The sequence below is a fragment of the Canis lupus genome, chromosome 12, assembly GCF_011100685.1.
Source record: "Canis lupus familiaris isolate Mischka breed German Shepherd chromosome 12, alternate assembly UU_Cfam_GSD_1.0, whole genome shotgun sequence".
Classification (NCBI taxonomy): Eukaryota; Metazoa; Chordata; class Mammalia; order Carnivora; family Canidae; genus Canis; species Canis lupus.
The window spans coordinates 17,864,147-17,889,566 of NC_049233.1; the positions used below are offsets into that span (position 1 = coordinate 17,864,147).

Genomic DNA, 25,420 nt, shown 5'->3' on the forward strand with positions numbered 1-25,420 from the left:
AGTTTCCAAACTATAAGGTAGGGAAAGGAATCTTGGGATCTACAAAGTAAGGAGATAACAGCTAAACTATCTTCTTTTGTATATAAACTCATATGCTTTTCTGATTAGTTATTCCCCAATTATTTCACTCCTTTTTGTTTTTTTAATCAGGCATTCCCATCTTTCTTGGTTTATTATCAACACATTGAGTTAGGAAACATAAGCTTTGCTAAAATCACTAGGAGACTCCTAATAACTAATTAAAATATGAAATTACCTAAAAGCAAAGTTAATGGAATGATAAAGCCATGAAATCTAGCACATTTTTTAAAAAATAATTTCTTCACAGCTTTATTAACTAATGTTGCTTTTTTTTAACTAACTAATGTTGCTTGAAATCAGATATTTATATACAAGTTTTTTTAAATAAAAAGCTCGCAGAAAATAAGTGAATAGTAATCTCCAAGTATATGAATTAAGTAAGTCAAGTCGCAACCTTGGAGGAAACAAGTAAGTCTCACACTTTCAGTTTGAACCCAAAACCCAAGGCAATCCCACTATCTTATGGTAACACCTTCATTTTAAATTTCTTTTCTAAATTGGTTTACCAAGTAGAAAACTAAGTATTTTTAGTGTATATAATTTTAGTGTATATAATTACAAAATGTGACTATAGGTTATATAGGTAATATAGGTTATATAGGTTATATAGGTAATGGGGGCTAAGGAATGCACTTGCTCTGATAAGCACCAGGTGCTGCATGGAAATGTTGAGTCACTATATTCTATACCTAAAACTATGTTAACTTTCTGGAATTTGAATAAAAAAAATAAAAAATTAAAATAAGTTAAAAAAATAAAAAAATAAAATTTCAATTACATTTATTCTACATATGTATATTATATATATTATATGTGTGTATATATAATACATAATATATAATATACATATATTACATGTATATAATACATGTATTATGTGTATATATATAATATACATATATATCATGTGTATATATAATATACATATATAGAATAAATGTGAAAGTTTCACATATATATAAATATATATACACACACACACAAATATTTTTTTTTTTTTTTGAGAGAAAGAGAAAGAAAGTGTGAGCAGCGAGTAGGGGCAGAGGGAGAGGGAGAGAGAGAAATCCAAGCAGGCTCCACATTTAATGAAGCCCAATGTGGAGCTTGATCTCAGAATCCTAAGATCATGAAGATCATGACTTAAGCTGAAATCAAGAGTCAGACACTTCACTACCTGAGCCACCTGGGCACCTCTAAAATGTTTTTTGTAAATATATATATATTTTGTGCATGTATGTATGTGATTTGTAAGTATGTGTGTGTGTGTATGTGTATACACATTTCATACTTTCTAGGTTTGCAGTGAATTCAGTTTTTCTCCCCAATCTTCTAATTCAAGGCACTGATTCTTTTCCCTACAGTTTTATTTATTTATTTATTTATTTATTTATTTATTTATTTATTTATCTGCTCTAACACCATTTGATATTTTGTACTGGCAGTACTTAAATTTCTCACCTCTGGGTATTTTTGTTTTTGTTTTTGTTTTCCCCTCATTTCAACTTATTTTCAATCTCATTGTCTTCTTAAGTCATTTTAACTTCATAATTTTTTTCTCCATGAAATGTTCTTGTTCTCTAAACATTCTTCTTTGTCTTAGGCTAAATCCTATACAAAAGCATAATAAGTGGGAAATATCAGAAAGGGAGACAGAACATGGAAGACTCCTAACTCTGGGAAACGAACTAGGGGTGTGGAAGGGGAGGTGGGCGGGGGGTGGGGGTGATTGGTGGCGGGCACTGAGGTGGGCATTTGACGGGATGAGCACTGGGTGTTATTCTGTATGTTGGCAAATTGAACACCAATAAAAAAATTATTATTAAAAAAAAAGCATGATCTCCAAGATATTCTAGTGTCTTGTAAAGTTTTTAATAGGTCTTTCTGTTTGACGTCTTAAATTCACCTTTTATTTACTTTCTAGTAATAGTTTAACTGAGCCCATTTTCACCCAAAGAATGCATTGCCTTTGTCCCTGTGAGCTAGATAGGATCACATTGCAAAGTTCAAAGGAACTTCTAGTTCTTTTTCTCAAAGACATGAGGCTTGCTCTGGATTCCTCTTCTCTATCTAGTTGGCTGGAAAATGTCAACAATTGATCTTCCTGCTGGTAGAGATGAAAGCCAGGTGCCAGTGCTAACAGAGACATCTGGCTAGCTTGAGTCCTTGGAAAAGCTCAAGAAATGTCTACTTACTCATAAGGACTCTAGAATGTCACATCAGAAAGAAAGAAATTTCTATGTTGACATTTTGGGCTAGATCGTGCTTTGTTGTGAAGGTTGTGCTGTGTGGTATAGGTTGTTTAGTAGCATGCTTAGCCACAGCTACAAGATGCCTATACTACCTCTTCTCATCGCAGTTGTGACTAACAAAAATATTTCCATTTTTTGGCAAATGTCCTCTATAAGAAGAAATTGTCTCTGGTGAAAAGCACTAGTCTAAAGACTAACTAATGTAGAAATTACTACCTGTAAATAGGTTGATGCCTTTAAAAAACTCTTAAAACATGGCATTCGCTTAGGTGTTGGGTGGAAGGAAGTGAGTGAAGCGGCATGAAGACTGGAAGGTGCTGATCATTTTTCTGCAGTGGCATTTGGTAAAAACGACTGCCTATGGGATTGTGGTAGGGAGAACACATTTCTATAGAGCCTAAAGCTACAGAGAAAGTGTTTAGAAAGAGGCAGAATGGGCAGCCCGGGTGGCTCAGCGGTTTAGCGCCACCTGCAGCCCAGGGCGTGATTCTGGAGACCCAAGATCCAGTCCCACGTCAGGCTCCCTGTATGCTTCTCCTCCTGCCTGTGTCTCTGCCTCTCTCTCTATGTGTGTCTCTCATGAATAAATAAAAAAAAAAAAGAGGCAGAATATCAGTTGTCACAAGCTGTTTTAAGCAAAATGCTACAACAAAATAATGTGCATATCCAGGAACAATCTCCCTTGTTGCCTGAAACATCAATTGGCTAATACACCAGGCAAGTGAGCTCTCTCATGGTTGGAAAAGCTAACTGTCCTAGTCCCACAGACCACAAGAGAAAGACTATCACAGTTTTACTCAAAGGGCTCCTATTTGGACTTCTCAGCCAAAAATATGAGGCATCATGGGCAAATATCAGGTTATAGGTGTTGCCTTCCCACTCCTGCCTGCTTTTTTTAGAGGCCCACAGGTCTTAAAATGAAGAAAAAGAAGTGAGCCCAGAGGAGGAAGAAACAAAATTAGAAGACATTTTTGGGTGAGCTTCTTTCACACAGAGATCTGGATTTTTCACAAAGTTGAAAAGTCAGTAGCCTGGCCTTTAAAGGTTTTCAACTGTGTAATATATGAAGAAATCCTTGATTTCTCATAACTGCACCAGCAGAGAGGAAGCCAAAAGAGCTGTGCAGTGTCATAATGTGGCCCAACTCCCCAACATCTGCTTCTGAGATGGCATGGAAGATTAGGAAACAAGGAAAATTTCCCAGGTGACCAAATGTGGGGTGAAGAAAGGACAATGAATAATAAACTTCCTCCCAGAGAATGAAACCAGTCTAACTACGGAAGTTCTTGCCAGATCGGAGAGCTTTTGAAATTCTGAGCCAGCACCATTTATTTCACAATTGTGGTTAACAAATGACTTTTTCAGGTGAGGGTTTTTAATTGCAGCTTTCCTATTTCTCTTCCACCCTTTTATGTTGAGTGCGTACAGGTGTCAGAGGAAGGAGAAAAATAAATGACTCCCCTTTTCTGTTCACCAGACTGTTGGGCTCCCCACTGGATCACATGGAAAAGATTGTGCATCACCCAGAGATACTCAGCTTTGAGGAGGATGCAGTAACTGGACAAGACCTTTGATTATACTTCTTGGAGAAAGTATGTTTTCTTTATGCAGGAAAGACACACAGATTCTTGTACATGGGTATGGGGTGGCCAGAGTGATAGTCTATCAGAAGACATTACTGTCCTCTCAGTATTTATCACCCCTCCACCTCCTTTTAGCAATAGAATCTATTGTTTTTTTAGTTGAGTACAAGGCACCCAGCTACAGAGAATACATTCCCAAGTCTCTCTTGGAAAATCGGCCTCATCACACAACTAATTGACAACAGAATGCATAATAGCCAACAGAAGAACAATTCCTGAAACTTTTGGGTCATGTATGCAAAAGAAACATTGCCTTTCACTAAGTTCTCCCTTGGACTGGATATCAAATATAGAAGTGCAGACAGACACCTCACATACAGAGATGTATTTATTGACAGTAAAAGATTTGTGTCACTAGTTTGCTTTTCTAGATGATTTCATGGAGAAGAGTCCACCTATTTGCCCTGGACTTTTGTGCAAGAGAATAATATGCTATAATCTTGTTTCAATTACAATAATTTTGGTTTTCTTTTTGACTTAAGTCAGTACCAAATACCATATATTATATCTTCTATGGGATTACAATGGAATTATTAATATTTTCCTTTGAAGTTTCACATGTATTAAGATTATATTTAAGTTTAATCATTCAAGATGTTGAATTTATAGAATTGATCTGGTGCTATGGGACATAGGTCATTATAACTGGGATAAATTACTCTGCATTTTTACTCTTAATTGTTAACAGCATTGCCCGATGCCAGCTCTTTGTCTACAGAACTAGGCAAAATGTTTTCCGATAACTGTTTTCGTTTCTTTTGCATTTCTGAGTATTTTCTTATTCTACTTCCTAATATGGAAGAGTTTTTATATCTCTTTCTTTTTCATGACTATACACATATTTTTAAAGATTTTTTTAGTTACAATAATAATATATTAATAAATAATAAATAAAAATCTATTAAACAGTATCTGCTTTAAAAATAAAACAGTTACTTATTATTTAAAATCTGGATTTAATTTGTAGCTCCCATATATATATATATATATATTTACTCTTGTGCATCCCCACACAGACATAATTCCTTTCTTGGGTTTAATTTCTTTCCTTTTTTTAACTTCTTGAGTTTGATAAATACCTGTCATTTCTCTCCCTTCTTATTTAGTAAGAAACTTCCTTTTAGCAGAGCTTTGTTATCCATGAGTTCTTAAATGCAATTATTTTTCTTGATTTATTTGGGCACTTTTATTGTTTAAAAGTTTGTTAGCTTCTACTCCACCCTTCTGCAACAACTTGAGTTTTATCTTGTTTCAAGTAGCAAAAGAATGCTAAAGCTGGAGTGAAATTAAAAATAAAAGAGAGCTTAAGCTTATTCAACTCACTTTAATATGCAATGTAAGAGTATATCCTTCCTACAAATCACAACAGTGAAGTTCAAATGAGATCTTGAAGAGAGCAGGCAAATGTGTGACAGAACCAAATGAGTTGTGTTGTTGTATTGATGTTGAGAGTTCCTGATAGTTGATCACTTGGTCATTGTCTAGGCCTTGGTATAGAGGTAAATTATAAATAAATTCAAGTTAAAATGTAAAGCACTAAGTTGAATTAAAGCCCATGCATGGATAGGAAATAATGGAAAGGAATATTGTCAATTACAAGTTGCTGAGGGCTTCCACTCCAGGAAGGACTTTACCTTCCAGGAGTTCCAGACTAGCTCCTCCTCCAGTGCTCACATGGCTGACCTTATCTTCAGTGCCCCATTTGGCACAGCAAGTAGCAGTGTCTCCACCTCCTATAATGGTGATACAGCCCCTGGAAGTGGCTTTCACAATTTCATCCATGAGGGCTTTTGTTCCCTTAGCAAAGGCATCCCATTCAAATACCCCCACGGGTCCATTCCACACAATTAACTTGGCTTGGGCCACAACTTGAGCATATCTCTTGTTGGTCTCAGGACCACAGTCCAAAGCCACCCAGCCAGCAGGTATGCCTGATGCTACGGTAGCTTGGCCAACCTTTGCATCCTCCTGAAACTTGTCAGCGGTGACAAAGTCAACAGGAAAGGTAATGTTCACACCATTTGATTTGGCTTTAGCCATGATGTCTTTGACAATCTTGGCCCCCTCTTCATCAAAGAGCGATGCACCAATATCCATGTTGTTGAGTACCTTAAGGAAGGTAAAAGCCATTCCACCACCAATTATCATCTCATTGACCTTGTCCAGCATATTTTTGATGAGTTGGATTTTGTCTGCCACTTTAGCTCCACCAAGTATAGCCAGAAAGGGTCTCTCTGGGTTTTCTAAGGCTCTGGCAAAGTAATCCAGCTCCTTTTTCATCAGGAATCCAGATGCCTTCTGAGGCAGGTTCACTCCCACCATAGAACTGTGGGCCCGATGAGCAGTGCCAAAAGCATCATTGACATAGACATCCCCTAGTTTGGATAGTGATGCTCGGAAGCCTTCTATTTTATCTGGCTCAGCTTTAAGCTTATTTCCAGAGGAATCTTGGCCTTTTCCTTCTTCCTCTACATGAAAACGCAGGTTCTCCAGTAGGATAACTGAACCGGTAGCTGGGTTGGCACAGGCTTTCTCCACTTCTGGGCCCACACAGTCATTTAGAAACAAAACATCCTTGCTCAGCAAAGATTTGAGCTCAGCAGCAACAGGCTCTAAAGAATATTTATCTGGCATGGGAACACCATCAGGTCGACCTAGATGACTCATAAGAACTACTGACCTGGCTCCATTATCTAGACAGTACGTGATGCTTGGGATGGAAGCTTTGATTCTCTGGTTATTTGTAATCTGGTTCTTCTTCATGGGAACATTAAAATCTACTCTCATGATGACTCGCTTCCCTTTAACGTCCAGCTTGTCCAAAGTTAACTTCTTAGAAAGAGACATTCTGACTACAAAGACAGAAGCTGAAAGCTAGATCTCAAAGCTGAAGAACCGCTTTACTGCTGCTGAGAGGCTGGATAGATGGTGCTTTCCAACGCCTTTCCCTTGGCCCGCCCCTTTCTTCTCATCACTGTTTAACATAGGGCAGACATTGATTGAACTGGGGAAAAGGAAACTTGGCTCTGTGATTGGCTAATGGTCTTGTCAATCTGGATTTGGAATGTGTGGTCCGTGCAGATTCAAACTGCCAGTGCAGAGCCCTAATCCGGAGTAGTGATATCTGGGTTGGAGGGAGAGGTGGGTAAATAAAGAAACCCTGGATTAAGCGGTTTAGCGCCGCCTGCAGCCCAGGGCATGATCCTGGAGACCCTGAGTCGAGTCCCACATCAGGATCTCTGGGTGGAGCCTGCTTCTCCCTCTGCCTGTGTCTCTGCCTCTCTCTCTCTGTGTCTCTCTCATGAATAAATAAATAAAATCTTAAAAGAAAAAAAAAGAAAAAAAAAGAAGGGTTCTGAGGTCTAAGAATATTGGTGGTTCTCTTTTTCCACATCCCTCTAGACACTTGATCTTATTCTTAAAGCGAAATGAAGTGAAACAAAACAAAAGAGCCTCATCCACATCAAATCTTAATTATATTGAGATAAAAAACTCCAGTGCTAAATAAATAGGTGATTTGAAAAATACAGGTTCTATGACTCCTTGTTTATTAAAGGCAACATAGTATGCTCTGTTAGCGGTATAGCTTGATACCTACCTTTGGCTTTAGATATAGTCTATGGTGAGTGGGAATGATTTGTTTTTATTACCTTGTTTATTCTAAGACTACTGCGAGAATGCGTGGTGGCTTCTTTAGGAGAACCCCATAAGATAAAAAGGATAACAATAAAATACTGAAGGTGATGGTGACTTTTCTTTCCGACTACAAAGTTATAAGACCTTTCACTTTTCTTTTTAGCTCTCTCTTTGATTCATTCACTTGTATAACTAAGAAACTGAGCTGAAAAGAGGAATGATTTCCATGCGGATAAAAATGTTTATTTGAATTGAAAATGAGTGAGAGATTTTATTTTGGAGAAAGAAAACATAACAAATTGGCTTAATAATAAAAACTGGCTTTGTGATTAGTTGATATGGCAGTTTCCCTAAGCTGAATGAACTAAGTATATAGCATGGAGGCTTCAACAAAAATATATTTGAGGCATGACCCAATAAGATGGCTATAATAACGAAAAAGACAGTAAGTGTTGACAGGGATGTGGAGATACTGGAATCCTCACATATTGGTGGTAGAAATGCAAGATGGTGCAGGCACTTTGGGAAACAGTTTGATACTTCCTTAAAATATTAAACATGGAGTTATCATAGGACTCAGCAATTCCACTCTTAGATATGTACTACAATGGTAAAATTATACTCTATACTCTTGTAATAACTAAAGTCCCAAACTCTGACAATAATAAGTGCTGTCAGAGATATATAGTAATAGAAACTCATTTATTGCCGATAAGAATGAGGTATGCCACAGCCACTTGGAAAACAGTTTGGGAATTTCTTGTAAATATAAGCATAGACTTATAATATAATCCATCGATTCTACTCCTAGGTATTTGTTCAAGTACACAGAAAACTTATATTCTCTCAAACTTCTATGTATGAATGCTTAGATCAGTTTTATTCACAATTGCTAAAAAAGAATGCTTTTCAACTGATGACATCTATACAGCTGTAGTTATATCCATACCTACAGTTTTTTTGTGTTACTGAAGTTAAGCTGGAATAAGTTTAACTTTGACAGTTATAAGTTCAGGATATTAAGGGTATTTCCCTTCATAATCACCAACAAAAATAGGTACAGAATATACATATTTTAGAATATTCCTAAAATAAAAGGAAAATGCTATTTTCCTGCATAGATGACACAAAATCATGAGTACAACTTACATGCATTTTACTGACTAAATAAGCCGGACATGAAAGTATGTAGACCTTGTATAATTCCATTCACATGACGTTTGAGAAAAGATGAAACAAAGGGATAGAAAGCATATCAGTGTTTGTCAAGCATTAGAGGAAGATGGAGGTGGCCAACTATTATGGGGATGTAAGGGGAGGTTTTTAGTATGATAAAACTTTTCTATACAGTAATATAGTATTGAGTACAAGTCTAAATCCATAAAATTATACATTATAGAGACTGAACTTTAATGAATGCAAGTAATATAAAATGGACCAGGATGTTCAGAATTCTCAGAGTGGAATGCAGACTCTGACAAACAAGACAAATTGTATTTCAAAATATGGCAAATACCACTAAAGGTGTTGGGATTAAAAAGATCACAAGTAACTTTAGAAAAAAGGTTTCTAAATGATAAAGTTGAAGACAAAAAGAACCATACACAAATGTAATCTTCTTATTGAAAAATTTGTTTATCTTTTTTACTCTTGGAATCTCTGATTTTTACTTCTGCCACATGTTTCTTCGACTTTTAGCCAGAAAAAATTTTCAGTGGTTTAGAAGTTACGGATAAGGTTGGACCTACCTACCTGGATATTTCAAGACAAATTCTCTATCTCAAATTCCATAACTGAATTAATAGCTACTATTACTGTAACTTTGGTTTATAACTAACTCTACACTTTGTTTTCTACATGATTTAGGATATTAGCGCATTTAAAAAAATTAATAGTTTATGTCAGGGAGTATAAAATGTATTTAGATGTAATTTTGTGAAACAACTGAAAGTAGTAGGGACAGATATAAAAGGACAGAGTTTTTGTGTTACTGAAGTTAAGCTAGAATAAATTTAACTTAGACTTTTATAACTTCAGGATATTAAGGGTATTTCCCTTCATAATCACCAACAAAAATAGCTACAGAATATACATAAAAGTAACTGAAAAACAAATTTCACTACAAAAATTAAAGAAGGACCAAAAAATCCTAGTAATGCAGGAAATAAAGGGCAAACAAAATATAAGGCATATAAAAAACAAATAGCCAAATGACAGAAGTAGTCCCTCCTTATCAGTACTTAATTTAAATGTAAATGGGTTGAACTTTAATTAAAAGACAGAGGTTTGCAGACAAAAAAGAACAAGAATAGCTATACTAATACTAGACAACTGACTCTAAATGGAAAAGGATCATAAGAAGCAAAGATCTTATATTTTAATAAAAGACAATATAGCAAGAGGATATAAAATTATACACATTTGCACATCTACTAGACCATCAAAATATATGAAGCTAAAACTGGCAGCATTAAAGGGAAATATAGGTAGTTCTCCAACAACAGCTTACATCTATCCTGTGACCCATCAGTTCTAATCTTAGATGTCTATCTGAGATAGTTGAAAATATATGATGACAAAGTTTTTACAGGAATGTTCATAGTAGCCAAAAATTTTGAAATATTCCAGGAATAGTCATAAATTGAAATCCTACTTAGAAATGAAATTTACAAACTCTTTTACATACAATAACATTATCATGGTATTTATTAACTCAAAAAGCATCATGGTGTTAAAAGAATTCTTTCATAAATGAGTGCATAACGTGATTCTATCTATATGAAATAACACAAACAAGTTAATCTATAGTGAACAAAAATTATAAGAGTGCATGCATCTGAAGTAGAAGTACGGGAACTTTGAGGGGACATGTGGGAAACTTCTGGGATGACGATACATTTCTGAATGTTAATAGTTTGTGTTACACTTACGTGTTTGTAAAAATCCTCAACAATCTGCAAAATACTTTGAAATGCATCAAATATAATGCATGGATAGAAGGATAGCTATGTGGACGGATACATGGTAAAACATATGTGGCAAAATGTTACTGATAAAATCTGGGTGTTGCATATATGAGTATTTTCTGTGAAGTTCTTTGATTTTATTGTTTATTTGAAAAATTACATGATTAGAAAAATAAAATAACTTCTTGATGTTGTTTATTTTGTTGATTAGTAACTTCTCCTGAAGTCATTAAATATTTCTACTTACATGGTGAAGAACAGGACTACAAAAAAGAGCAACTTTTTTTTTAAAGTTGAGGTTGCTTATAATACATTTTTAGAATTTATAGTAGTACTTGTGTGTGCAGTTATGTAATTTTCTGGAGTTACACTTAAATCCCAAGTGCAAACATGGAAGATTTGCACAGTTGAATATATTGTGTTTGTAGTTTCATGAGAAAGATACACAGTTGGTGTTCTTTAAAAATAAGTTTCAGAAGCTAGAGGTAGATTCAGTATGTTTACTAAGGCCTTATACATTTTCAGCTAGAACTAAAAAAAAAAATTGCCCTGGAAATGTATGGAACAGAAGGCTTGAGTCCTATTTCTGGAGTGATTCAAAGAAGGTAGCAGTGCAGAATGAAGCCTGAACTACCATTTTCTTTTTCTTTTTTTTTTTTTAATATTTTATTTATTTGTTCATGAAAGACAGAGAGAAAGAGGGAGGCAGAGAAGGAGGGAGAAGCAGGCTCCCCACAGAGCAGGGAGTTCGATGTGGAACTTGATCCCAGCACCCTGAGATCACGATCTGAGCCGAAGGCAGATGCTTAATCAACTGAGCCACGCAGGTACTCTGAATCATTATTTTCTCAGCCTGATTTGCTTTTAAGGAAAGTCAACTTTTGCTAAATATTAGGAGCTACTATGAATAATAGAAATGTTGAATCAGAAAGTGCAGAGTTCATTTAATACTTAAACACATTTAATTTTTGTCATCATTTAACTTCTAAATATGTATGGTTCTGGCATTGATAGCATTTCATTGATTTGTTTATAAGTCACTAATAGTGACTTACATTATACCTTAGATGAAATTAATGAACCATTGATACCATTCCAAGGTTACCATGCTTCACTAGCTTATACTTTGAAACACTTGAATTGTGTTTTATTGTGTCCATGTTTTATTTGTGGAAGATGTTAACAGTGCATAGCAAGGAGTTTCTATTTTTAGAAAAAAAGTTTAATAGTTGCTTGTAGGAGTGAAAAGTCTAGCCAGTGTGTGTAGGAGACCCTCAAGGGAGGCCTCCTTGCCACTTTCACTCCTTCTGTCTCACACATTGCTTCTTTTCTCCCAACCCCACGTTTACTTTCTAAACTTCCCTCCACAATGAAACATGATCTTTTCTGTCAATACTACTTCACTGGTGCAGGATTTATTTTTGGAATTTTTTTGCAACCTGAATTCTTTGGTCTGCATTTATTTGTGAGGGAGATGGGGTACTGGTGATGGGCATTAAAGAGGGCACATGATGTTATAAGCATGAGGTGTTATACACAAGTGATAAGTTATTGAACACTACATCTGAAACCAAGTATGTACTATACATTGGCTTGTTGAATTTAAATTAAAAAAATTACATGAAAATGTCCAGTCTTGCATGAGTCATCCATGTCAAAGAGATAATTTCTGCCACAAAAAGCTGCATGGGTCAATAAATCAGTCATTATAGTGATAAATACGATCTGGTTGTTCAGAGTATTAATAGACAATAATTGTAATTCTTAGGTATTGAAGACCAAACCATGAAACATGCTGCCCTGCGTTGACATCTTTTTATAAGGACAATTCACAGTGTGCCCTCCACTGAGCTTCCTTTTCTGTCATGTAACAACATCAAACACTGAAGATATTTTCTCCCCAAATTAAAAATTCTGATGGCATGACCCCACTTACAGGTCAATTTGAAATGTCTTCTTAAAATCTAGTCTTCATCTATTTTTACAAACCTTTACATCATTCTGCCTTTCTTGGGGAAGTTTTCTTGGTTTTGCTTATGAAAATATCCTCTATTTTTTTAGCAAGTCCTTAGATGGCTACTAGCCTGAGGGCTTTTGCCCTTAATGGTGACTGAACTCTATCATGTGAAGATTTCATTACAGATTATTAAATGTTGGAGATATTTTAAAAATCCTATGAAAATTGATACATGTTATGGGTAGAATCCATTAATATTTCTAGTAGGATGCCTTTGAAAATTTTGGAGCGGTTTATCTTGACTTCACCTGTCGACTTTACAATATACATTCCATTATGTTATACACAGAGTTTTTGGTGCTGACCTGACCAATAACCTACAGTCATTCAAATCATTTTAGTTACTAATTGTTATGAATTAAAAATAAAGCAATCTCCCTTTTAAAGAATGTTTTTAAATAATAAATGAAGTAGTAAATTTCCTTTTGATACTAGCAGCAAACTACTATTTTTGCATTCTAAAAAATGTCCCAGAGCACTTAGGATCATTCTAAAAGATTAAATAGGGGCAGTGCAATGCAATGTAACTTTTTACAGAGTACAGGATTAGTTTAAAAATAATTCACACAGTAACATCATGCACAGATTAGAAATGCATACATTTTAAAGTATATTTTTTTGTTTTGTATATCATTCTATTGTCTCTCCATCTAGTCATCTCTACTTCTAAAATAATTCTGTTATGTAAAACTTATTATTTCACATTTTGTTTTTATAATATGATTTTTTTTATAGAACATGCAAAGGACACACAAATATGGCCAAGATTAAATGGCTAAATTATCTAAATAACAAATAGATAATTTTTAAAGAATTTTCACATTCTGAATTCTTACACATCTCTGTTTTTAATCATTAATTGTGGAAAGCACTTAATAAGACAACTCTTGATGAGAGGGCTGCTATAGGAACTTCAATTACAATGAGATTAATAAGACATTATTAAAAAGACATTATAAGTACTAAATAAATAAGACAAAGCATCACCAGTTCAAAGTAATCCAAAAAAAAAAAAAAGAAAGATTGATGTGTTTCTAAGATTAGGTTTTGTTTCATTTTCCCTGAAAAGTCCAAATTATAGATACTGTCATCCTAAGTAACAAGAAAATTGTATTCTGAAAGTTATATTTTTAAAAGATGTTCCAAAAGGAATACATCAATTGAAATTTTATTAAGAGACATTAGAAGCCAGAGAGTTTAAAATCATAATGTTATTTTTAACTTATTAGTAACTTTGGAGTGGTTTTCTAAAGCTATTTCAATTTTTTAAAAAATTTACCTTTAAGCATATTTTGTTATTCTAAAATAAAATAGAGTTATTTCATCAAAACCAAAAAAATTGTAAGTAGCTGCTTATTTGTCTTCTAATACACAAACTCAGGAGATTCAATTTACTATATAAATTTGTACTAATGCATAGCTCAAAAATTTTAATAGAAAACAAAAATATGTGATATCTCTGAGCCTTTTATTTTTATATATGTATTTATTTATTTAGAGAGCAAAGCATGCACAAGCAGGGGGTGGAGCAGAAGGAGCGGGAGAGAGAGAATCTCAAGCAGACTCCACACTGAGCATGGAAGCTGTCATGGGACTGGATCCCACCACTCTAAGATCATGACTTGAGCCAAAACCAAGTATCCAACACTTAACCTGTTGAGCCACCCAGGTGCCCCAAAAGCTTTCTGTTTCTTAAGGCTACTACGTTATCATAGTTGTGGTGAATCTGATAGAGTTGCATAATACAAACATATTTAACAATTTAAAAACTATATCTGGGATCCCTGGGTGGCTCAGCGGTTTGGCGCCTGCATTTGGCCCAGGGCATGATCCTGGAGTCCCGGGATCAAGTCCCACATCAGGTTTCCTGCATGGAGCCTGCTCCTCCCTCTGCGCATGTCTCTGCCTCTCATGAATAAATAAATAAAATCTTAAAAAAAAATAACTATATCTGGTTGATTGATTTTTGATGTAGTCAATATGTTTGCCTTGAAATATTTCTTGGTGCTTCATCCATTATAACATGCTGTAAAAATTTAAAAAAAAAATAAAATAAAATATAAAAATGGGATCCCTGGGTGGCGCAGCGGTTTGGCACCTGCCTTTGGCCCAGGGCGCGATCCTGGAGACCCGGGATCGAATCCCACGTCGGGCTCCCGGTGCATGGAGCCTGCTTCTCCCTCTGCCTGTGTCTCTGCCTCTCTCTCTCTCTCTCTCTATCATAAATAAATAAAAATAAAAAAAATAAATAAAAAACATGCTGAAGATTTAGCCATAGAGAAGGGGTACAGGTGAGGAAGGAGATTATTGTAGTTTGCATAAGCTCCAGCTGAAGGAAAGACAAATAAGAATGTATCTTTTTTTTGTTCGTCTTTTTGTGTTTTTTTAAGAATGTATCTTTGTATCTCCAGCATAAACTAGGAAAATTGGGAGTTATTAAATCACTCCAGGAGACAAGGACAATTGGTTTTAAGATCCAAGCTCAAAAGAAATAGTTTTGAAGAATATGTACATTCAAGTGAGCAGACAGACATCAGTAATTTCTGTACAAGATGGAAATGTGTAATTGACTTCAGTTTTAGGTCAGAAGAGGGTTATAATATCCTAGGGTAGTACAAGAATATTATAGTGAGTGATAAATTCATCCATTGAAGGACACTTGGGTTGCTTCCACCTTTTTGCTATCATAAATAATGCTGCTATGAGCCTGATGGTAAGAATATCTGGTCTACTCCTTGCTTTCAATTCTTTTGCATATAATACCTGGCAGTAGAATTGTTGGATCATACAGTAATTTTATGCTTAATTTTTTGAGGAATTGGCATATTGTCTACCACAGTGATTATATAATTTTACGTTCCCAACAGCAGGGCTCAATGGTTCCAACTTCAACAAATCCTAGCCAACAATTGTTGATAAAATTTGTATATGCACATGCATATCTGGAAGTGATGGAAACCAGGCAGAGAAAATAAAATTGACAGAGGAAGGTGACTTGATGATTGCCATTTTTCCTATTTACTGTTAGTTTGTTTTTCTTTGGAGATAGTTGAATTTTAGATCTACTTTCTATTTTAGAAATTCCAACATTCATTTTTTATGGGATATAGGTGATGAGTAGAGGGAAAGTATAGGTAAAAAAGAAGAGGCATTGATTACTTTGTAATGAATAGGACAATGTTCAAAAGGAACTTGAATATTGATATTCTGTACATAAGCTGTGGGCTGTGCATAAGACTCATTTCTCGATCATGTTACCTAGTATATCCAGGGATGATCAAAATCATGTGTTAACCTTCCCTGACTCATTCTTACTGAAACAAGAAAGCCTAGTTATGAATTTTCCCTAAGAACCACAAATGGCTATCATTGACCCCGACTCATTCTCTTTTTCCTTCAAACTCAAGTGGAAAATCAATAACATAATGATGTTTGCTTGGTTATATTTATATTTTATATAAATATCAAAGGATGTAGGGTAATAAACACCATGTAGTGTTAGCATAAAGACATACATATAGACTATTGGGAAGGATAGAAAACCCAGAAATAAACTGTTATATATATTGTCAAATGATATTCAAAAAGAGTCCCAAGCCTTTTAATGGGGGAAAAACAGTGTTTCCAAGAAACAATATTGGGGAAACTATATGTCCCTATGCCAAAGAATGAAGTCCTCCCTGACCTTATACCATTTAAAAATTAACTCAAAATGTATCAACAACCTAAATATAAGAGCAAAACTGAATAAGAAAAGGGTTAAGGTATAGGCAGGGAGAGATAAGGGGCCCTTGACTAGGCTCTAAAAGAGTGAACTAGAGATAAGATCTATTTCCTACCACATGGCCCCAGATGTTAGGGATTATTTTCCTTTAGCAGGTACAGTGTGATCACAGAAAATGACCAAACCTCAAAGAAGTAAGTCATGAAGGGTGTTATCAATTGTCCTTGCTCAAACAAAGACAGCAAAAGAATCTCAAAACCACAAGCTCTCTGATCAAGTTTTCAATAAAATATCAGCCTAAAAACCTTCAGTGGCAACCCTGCCAGGACTCCTCTCACTTCTGAGAGGTTTTTCTGTATTCTTGCTTAGTAAAAACTCTATTGTTGTATTCTCTTCTTCTTTCACAAGATTCATTCTTTGACTCTGTGAGACAGGAACCTAGCTTTCTTGCTTCAAAACTGTAAAACTTTAGAAGAAAATGGGGGAGAAAATTTATGGCATTGACTTGGTAATGATTTATCAGATATGAGGCTGAAAGCACAGGCAACAAAATAAAAATAGATAAATTGGGATGATATCAAATTACAAATTTCTGTGTAGTAAAGGACACAATAAACAGAGTGAAAATGCTACCGATGGAATGGGAAAAATTATATGCACAAAAAAAAATAGATCTGATAAGGAGTTAGTATCCAGAACATATAGAGAACTCCTGCAACACAACTACAATTAAAATTTTTTAAAAATCTTGGGGCACCTGGGTGACTCAGGCAATTAAGCATCAAACTTCTGCTCAAGTCATGACCTCAGAGTCCTGAAATCAAGCCCTGGGTCAGGCTACCCTGCTTAGCAGGGAGTCTGCTTCATCCTCTCCCTCCACCCCTTCCTCTGCTTATGCATACACACACATGCTCGTGCTCTCTGTCTCTCAAATAAATAAAATCTTTTAAAATCTGAGTAACATGTAGAATTGTTGAATCAGTATTATACACATGAAACTAATAGAACACTGTACATTAATTATACTAGAATTAAAAATAAATTTTAAAAAATGGGCCAATGACTTGAATAAACATTATCCAGGGAATACATACAAAATGGCTGATAAGCCCATGAAAGATGTGCAATATCACAAATCATTAGGGAAATGCAAATCAAAACCCCAATATGGTGCCAGCTTATACCCATTAAATTGTTACTATCAAAAAGCCCAAAATATACCAGGTCTTGGTGAGGATGTGTTGAAATTGGAACTCTTGAAAACTTTTGGTAGGAATATAAAAATGTATAATGCTATGAAAAACAGTATGGTGGTTTCTCCAAAAATTAAAAATAGAACTACCCATAATCCAGCACTTTTATTTTTGTGTATAAAAGTATTGGAAGCAGAAACTCAGAGATATTTGCTCACATGTTTAGAGTAACATAATTTGGAATAGCTGAAAGGGGAAAATAAGCCAAATGGCTATTCACAGAATAGTGGATCAACAAAATGTGGTCTATACACAATGGAATATAATTCTGCTTTAAAAAAGAATGATATTTTGACACATAATACAACACGCATGAACACAGATTTCAGGATATTTACTCTGTGAAATAAGCCAATCACAAACGGGCAAATACTGTGTGTTTCCATTTATGAGGTACCTAGCACAGTCAAACTGATAAATAGAGAAAACAGAATGTGGTTCCTAGGAGCTGAGGACCCAGGGAAATAAAGAGTTACAGTTTCATGAGTACAGTTTGAGTTTGGAAGGCTAAACATTTCTGCAGGTGAATGGTGGTGATGAGTGCATTATGATGTGAACATATGTTATGCCACTGAGCATAAATGCCACATAATTTTAAAGTGGTAAATATGATGTACTTTATGGGAATCTCTGTACTATAAAAAAGTAAAGGCTATTATTTTTATTATTTATAAATATGACAACTGTAATTTACAAATGAGACTGACATTTTACAATTTTGTGAATTCCTATAAAATCAAATGTGTAAGGAGAGAAACGCAGTGGGCCAGGTGGACATATGCAATGAGTTGGTAGAATGACTTTTAGTTGTTCCCACCTTTTTGTCATACATGCTTATATCACTTAAACAATGTGTGTATTTTCCAACATACAGGTTGCCTGTATAGAATAGTTAGTTGCTGTGTTCTGATCTAATGATGTCTATTTCTCTTTCTGGAAATATTTAGACTCATAATAATACCTGCCTTCAATTATATCTGACCATGAAACTGGATAATATGCCAAATTCATATTTCTTCCACAAGTAATCTCCAGACTGATTGTGCTCTCCAGACTGGTAAATATTGTTCCAGGATGTTTTCTTATTTTTAGTTTTTGAAGTCCATCACTGATCATATATGCAACATCCTATATAAAAGGAGGCAAATTCAGTAGCATCTCTGCTGGCAATGCCCTCTCTTACAGGTAAGTGAATTTGTGGTGCTCAGATTTGGTGAGAAATTGAGTAGGAGATGATGTGCAAAGTCTGAAATCAAATGAACTAAATTTTAGTCTCTGTCGCTGCAAGCTGATGGAGAAAGGTAAAAGCAAATGAGAGAAGTCTTTGGGTTGTAACAGGACCCATGACTTGAAAGCAACCACACAAAGGTGTTCATCATGCAAGGACCTTGAGGTAAACATTTGTTCATTTAGCCATTCATTCATGGTGTGGGTTCCTGGTAAAGCATGATATTCAGGAGGGATCTGCCTTCACCTCGGACAAAGACCACATTGCTAATGCACTGCTCCAAGTCTCCACATTGTCTATCACGTTTAGAGTGTTGTAGCCCCTTACTCACCCTTCTACTCCAAACCCAGCGTCCTCCAGCACTGCAGATCCTTCCAGCAGAGTGGCCACAAGTTCCAGTTCAGAAGGCCCAAAATATGTGGAAATCAAATCCAGGGGGTCCACCTGACAGTCATGCCTGCCTTCCTCTGCGTTGTTTTGTGTCTCTCTCCTCAAAAATACCTCAACTTTTATCTGAACTTTCCACACCAAGGAAACCAAAGCAGCTTAAAAATCTGGGAAAGTATATTTATCTCTTGTTCTTACCACATTAAACATCAGTAGTGGTTGGCTCAGGTATTGAACTGCTTCTGTAGGGCAGGCAATACAATTCTTGAGCAATTTATGCCACCTGAATTTCTGCCTCAGGTCAGGAAATATGAATTTGAATAACTGAAAAGCATGAGATGAGCACATTCTGTTCAGAGGGATTATAGAGAAAAGATAAGACAGAGCACAGAAGTTAAGCAAGAAATGAGTACAAAGAGATTGACAAAGAAGGAAAACACATTCCATTAATTCATGCAGGACTTTTCATAGATTTGTAGAGATTTTACAATAAATAAGTTGATACTCAGAGTTCTATCAGTTCATTTTGTGACTATGTAATGTATGGGAATATCTGCAGTTACATTTCCTGACAACTTTTAATTTTGCTATTTTTAAATATTGATCTCATTAATTACAAATAAAGATTTTGCTAGAGCTAAAACTTCAAGGAGTAGGTCCAAAGGAAAACAATGTTGCTTTAAACAGAAATTATTCTCAAATTTAATTTCTTTGAGTATATAGGGAAAGGAAGAATTATTTTATAGAGATGATCATAAATTTTTGTGTGTGTCTCCTTTCAAATTCTGTATAGGATATCAATCTGGAAACACATTCCCAAATTGGAAATCTGCAGACAAGTTAATATAGAATTTTATGGAATATAGATGGATTCAATGTCCAAGGACTAGGAAAGCCATTAACTATTGGCATTATTTTTTAGAAAGTTTGATCTGCTTAATAAATTTAAGAATCCACAGGTAATTTAAAGTATATCTTATAAATGAGCTCTAATTATTTCAAAAGGAATTCCTTTGAGAACATAATAGTATTTTCTCTATTATTGGGAAGAATCTAGAGATCTGCATGTTTACATATACATATAATTTTTTTGCAGTTGTTTGAAAAACTATTGTTTTAAGATAAGAGTGTGCATAGGGAATTAGATAATATTACTACACATTGCTGTGCAGGTTCAACTCCAGCTTCTGCTAACATTCTAATAACAATTATAACAATTTATTTAAGTCACTCTACTTTGGTGGGGTGTGTTACAACTTTGCAGCAGTGGGTAACTTAATTTTTATTCTAATCATTTTTCTAAATATAGACTGTCACGCTTACTTTTTTGTTACTCACTTTCTACATCTTCAACTAGGAGACAAAGATTTCCTGGCTTTGGCAACACTTCTATTGTATATCTCTAATTATAATCACAAAAAGGGGCTCCAGGCTGTTTTGACAGGCTGATGTATTCATGCCCATGTGTACCTAGTAGTTTTTCAAATCCTTGTTCAACTGAACAAAGGGGAAACTTATTTCTAATTATTTATAGTACCTAGAAAATCAGATGGCTCTTATTCACTGGTTCTTGTATTTAGTTTCTGGCTTTTTATAATCAAAGAAAAAGTTGTAATGAACGTTCATGTGCAAATGTTTGTAAGGATATATGATCTCATTTTTCTTGGTTAATTCGTTAGGAGTGGAATGGAAAAGTCTGATGGTTACTTTTTTACTTCTAAGAACCTACCGTTTTCTTTCTTTCTTTTTTTTTTTAAGATTTATTTATTTATTCATGAGAGAGAGAGAGAGAGAGAGAGAGAGGCAGAGGGAGAAGCAGGCTCCATGCCGAGAGCCCGACGTGGGACTCGATCCCTCGACTCCAGGATCACGCCCTAGGGCCAAAGGCAGGCGCTAAACCCCCGAGCCACCCAGGGATCCCCGAACCTACCATTTTCAAATATGGTTGCAGCATTTAACATTTCCACCAGCAGGACATTTGAGTTCCAATTTCTATTCTTTCTTGTGGACACTTAGTCTTCTTAATTTTTGTTTCAATGGGTTATAGTTCTATCTCATCATTTAATTTGGAATTCTTGAATAATAAATGATGCTGAATATCTTTTCATGTGTTTATTTCCTGTCTGTGTCTTCTGTGGTGAAGCATTTGTTCAAAACTTTGCAATTTATATATATTTTTTGGTCTTTTTGTTGTTAGACTTTTTATGTAAATCTGAATACAACTCCAGTATCATGTATGCAATATTGAAGTAATTTCTACAAGTTTTGCAGTTGTGTTTTTGTTGCTCAAAAGTATCCTTTCAATATCAATTACATAGTCCTAGTTTTGAAAAAAAATCCAAATTATCAATTTTTTCATTATGAACTTTATTTTTCATTGATTCTAAGAAAATTTTGCCTACCATCTGTCACAAATACTTTTTCTTGTTTCTTCCAGATGTTGTAGATGTTACATTTATGTTAAGGAAGGGGCACCTGGGTGGCTCAGCGGTTGAGCATTTGTCTTTGGCTCAGGTCTTGATCCTGGGCTCCCCGGATGGAGTCCCACATCGGGCTCCTGAGCCTGCTTCTCCCTCTGCCTATGTCTCTGCCTCTCTCTCTGTGTCTTTCATGAATAAATAAATAAAATCTTAAAAAGAAAGAAAGCCTACATTTATGTCAAGGATCCATTTTGAGTTAACTTTTAAGTTTCAGTGTATGAATTAAAGTTCAGTTTTTATGCATCCTTTTTCAATGGTATGTTTTGCAATTTTGTTGAAAATAAATTGATCACTTAGGTCTAGATGAAAATAGTATATTATCTTCATAACCTAGAATTATAAAATAATCCTTCTTTCTAACATAGGCATTTAGTAACATAAATTTTCCAGTAAGCACTGCTTTAATTTTATCCAAAATTATTGAATACTTGTTTTCATTTTCCTTTAGTTCAAGTAGTTTCTCAATTTTCCATTGTTGTCTCGGGCTTCATGAGTTATTTAGTTGTGAGTTATTTAGTTTCCAAAACTTATGAAGAATGTTCCAGATAGGGATGTCTGGGTGGCTCAGTGAGATCTGTCTTCGGCTCCGGGAGTGATCCTAGGGTCCTGGGATTGAATCCCGCATCAGACTCTGTAGGGGGCCTGCTTCTCCCTCTGCCTATATCTCTGCCTCTCTGTGTGTGTCTCTTGTAAGTAAATAAATAAATTTAAAAAAAGACTGTTCCAGATATGTTTCTATAATTGATTTCTAATTTATTTTCACTATAGTCAGAGATCATATGAGCTGTGAATAAATTTTAAAACATTGAGATATATTATAAGGACCAGAATATATTCTATCTTAATAAATATCTGTGTGTACTGAAAAATAGCATGTATTTTTATAGAGAGGGTGAATTTTTAAAAAATAGCATAAAAATCTACTTTAAAAAATGACATAAGAAATGGAAATAATCTATTATCTGTCCTATTAGTAAGTGGCTGAAAATTTAGTGCAATTTAACTTCAATTCACATTTCTGTTAAAAATTTATATGGAATGTGCATTCCACTATGCTTTGTACAGGGTCTGGGCAATAATGATGACCAATAATCTGTATGCATATAGGGAAATTTAATAATTTGTTTTATGAAAAAAAGAATAAATTTATTATTAAATATTAACATTTCCTTTTATGAAGCAGTAATCTCTATTAGGAAACTAGCCACGAGCTACTAACTTGCATTGGAAAAAAATTTCTATGAGCTCTTATCATTATTATTAAAGGTAAAAAAGTAGTGGTGTAATCCTCTTTCCTGATTAATCAAACAGAATTAGTATTAACAAATTGAAAGAATCATACAGTAATACTGTGGATAGATGAACAACGCAAATATTTTGAAGTATTTGTTTTATCTGCCTAATATTTTATTGATTTATCTATTTATGCTTCTCGCTAACATACTACTATTGCATAAATATTAGGACAAATTATTAAATATTAAGGCAATTTAGTATTGTTTAAGTTTTGTTTGTCAAATAGAGACTATTTTCTTTTTTTAAATAATGCTTATGCCAACTACCATAATTTATTGAGCATTTTTGATATTCTAGGCACCATGACAGCAGCTTGACATGTGAGATCTCATTTAATCCTCTTTGAAACTGCTGCAATCTGTCCACTGTTCCCTTTTACAGATGAAAGAGCTGAGATTTACAGAGGATAAGCAATTTTCTCAAGGGTACGTGTTAGAAGTGGTAAGATTGGAATTTGAGCTATGAGAGATGAATTGATCATGACCTCCCAAAAGCAAAGAGGAGACCAGGAATAGGTCAAACATGATTTGTGGCATTGCACTGATGATTTCTATTATTTTCAGGTTTGAAATTTGGTACCTGAGCTGTCTTTGTTTTCTTAATGAATGCAAAGGGCCTCAGATAAATATAGGGACAGAATGAAATGACTGAATCACCCAGATCACAAATATATATATTTTATAGGATCTCCGCACACTAAATTCTTACTGAACTCTGTTACTACTTACTAACTCAGGTAAGCTTGGAATGGGACAAACTCATGATATGAGGACTAAGATGGAATTTTAATTTTATTAAATTGATGTAAACTAGAATCATTTAAAAATAAATAAAGCAAATCATCTCCAACTTAAATTAATCCTTAAGAAAGGATTGGTATATTGCTGAGATTAGGTTGAGTTTCATATTCACATAAGAGTTCAACATGTAGTTTTGTCCCCAGAAATAGAGAAAATTGTAATCTAAAACTTTTGATTTGTGTTTCAAAGTGATTCTTTCAATTAAAATCTTTAAAAAATAATTAGAAACTAGAGTTCAGATTCATACTAATAGTTATTTTTCTCATGATACTTCAATTATTAAGATTTTTAAAAATTTAGCTTTAAAATTGTTTTTGTCATAAGATAAAGTAATATATTGGTTATCTAAAACTTGAAAACACCTTCTAAATGCCTGCACAATTGTCTTCTAATATACACACTCAGGGATCTCATTTTCTTACCTTAATTTTATTAACTGCAGAATTTACAACTTCCTATAGGAAATAGAAGACTGTGCCTATAGCAATTAGCCACTGACATCTCATAAAACAAACCTTTTCATCCTTCAACACAGTGATGTTATATCCTCTAGAGGTCTGCAAAATGTAACATTTAGCTAATCGAAAGAAAGAATGAGAATGCTGGTCTGTGTTTCCAGCATTAAGTAGAGGAACTGAAGAAAATTGTTCCCTAGACCATGAAGGAGACAAGAATAATTAATCCTGACAGCCTTAACAGGAATATCCTTTAAGAATATATATACTCCAAAACACAGTCAGACAATATCAAATTCCTATAAGGTGGAGACACAAGCAACAGATGCTTACTCTCTGTTCTTCATCTAACTCTGGAGATGACAGAAATGAGACAGGAATTTTAAGAGAGCCTCTTTTTTAGTTGTAAAACAGATGTAATGTAGATGGATCCTAAGATGGTGGGATCACTTTTTTTGCAGAGGGGCGGGGTGGGGGTTACAAAAACATGGCCTCAGCAGGAGATTTTGAAAGTCCAAGGAGAGGAGATGAGCTGTTGTATAGGATTGTTGTTACATGGTTTCTCTCTCCCTCATGCCCCATGGAGGTCAAGCCAGTGACTGAGAAAAGATGGGCTTAACTGGGGTAACAGTTGGAAGAGATGTGAAGTTTCATGAAATTCATGCTGATTAGGTTTGGAATTTAGGTCAAAGCAGTCATCAAAGTAAGACATCAAATGAAAAGAAATTTTCATTTAAAATGAAAGCTTTCTCCTTTAAAAACTTAAAGGAGAAAGAATAAACTTGTACCCTAATCTTAAGAACAGTGGTGTCCTAGAGATAGAGTCTAAATATGTGTTGCTCTTCCTTTGCCAGTTATGAGTAATGTTGAGATGATGCTGGAGGCAGATAGAGTGAGGAGCCAAGAACCCAGAACAACAAATATACTTAGTTCTAGCAGCCTCTAGCCTTGGCAATTAAAAGACATGCGGCCAGCCAGGAAGAGAAGTTGAGACAGAGATTCAGAAATGTAATCTTGAGGACAAGAAATTTCCATTTGTGGGGACAGACGGTAGGGAGCAGATGACTATCAACTGTAACATAAAACCTTTCAGAACGAATGTCCTTTTCCAACTCCACCAAGCAAACCACAAAACATAAAGTCAACATGAAATCCTTCTGATTCCTGGAGATATAAGTAACTAAACTAACAATAATATGCCTAGG

At 34.8% G+C, this 25,420-nt stretch overlaps 2 protein-coding genes and 1 long non-coding RNA gene across 4 annotated transcripts in view; 1 reads left to right on the forward strand and 2 right to left on the reverse strand.

Moving 5' to 3' along the window:
* The window catches only part of LOC481834 (cysteine-rich secretory protein 2), a 67,572-nt gene extending 48,163 nt beyond the window's left edge, over nucleotides 1–19,409 (reverse strand). Inside the window, exon 1 of one of the 2 annotated variants that reach the window (XM_038554290.1) lies at nucleotides 19,383–19,409. In XM_038554290.1, the coding sequence (XP_038410218.1) occupies nucleotides 19,383–19,394 (12 nt within the window). In that variant the 5' untranslated portion in view covers nucleotides 19,395–19,409. The other variant, XM_038554291.1, reaches the window with a different exon arrangement.
* PGK2 (phosphoglycerate kinase 2) lies at nucleotides 1,540–6,954 on the reverse strand. The gene is made up of 2 exons (XM_038554289.1): nucleotides 5,297–6,954; nucleotides 1,540–1,689 (listed from the first exon to the last, which is right to left on the reverse strand). Exon 1 carries the CDS (start codon nucleotides 6,818–6,820, stop codon nucleotides 5,567–5,569), a length of 1,254 nt encoding a protein of 417 aa, XP_038410217.1. The 5' UTR covers nucleotides 6,821–6,954; the 3' UTR covers nucleotides 1,540–1,689; nucleotides 5,297–5,566.
* LOC119876875 lies at nucleotides 17,993–23,674 on the forward strand. Its single transcript, XR_005367812.1, has 3 exons — nucleotides 17,993–18,092; nucleotides 18,517–18,754; nucleotides 23,258–23,674. It is a non-coding gene; the product is annotated as an uncharacterized LOC119876875 (long non-coding RNA).
* Nucleotides 23,675–25,420: the final 1,746 nt, after the last annotated feature.

Coding starts and splice junctions, on each gene's coding strand:
- PGK2 (XM_038554289.1), bottom strand. CDS start 6,820: ATGTCTCTTTCTAAGAAGTTAACTTTGGACAAGCTGGACGTTAAAGGG.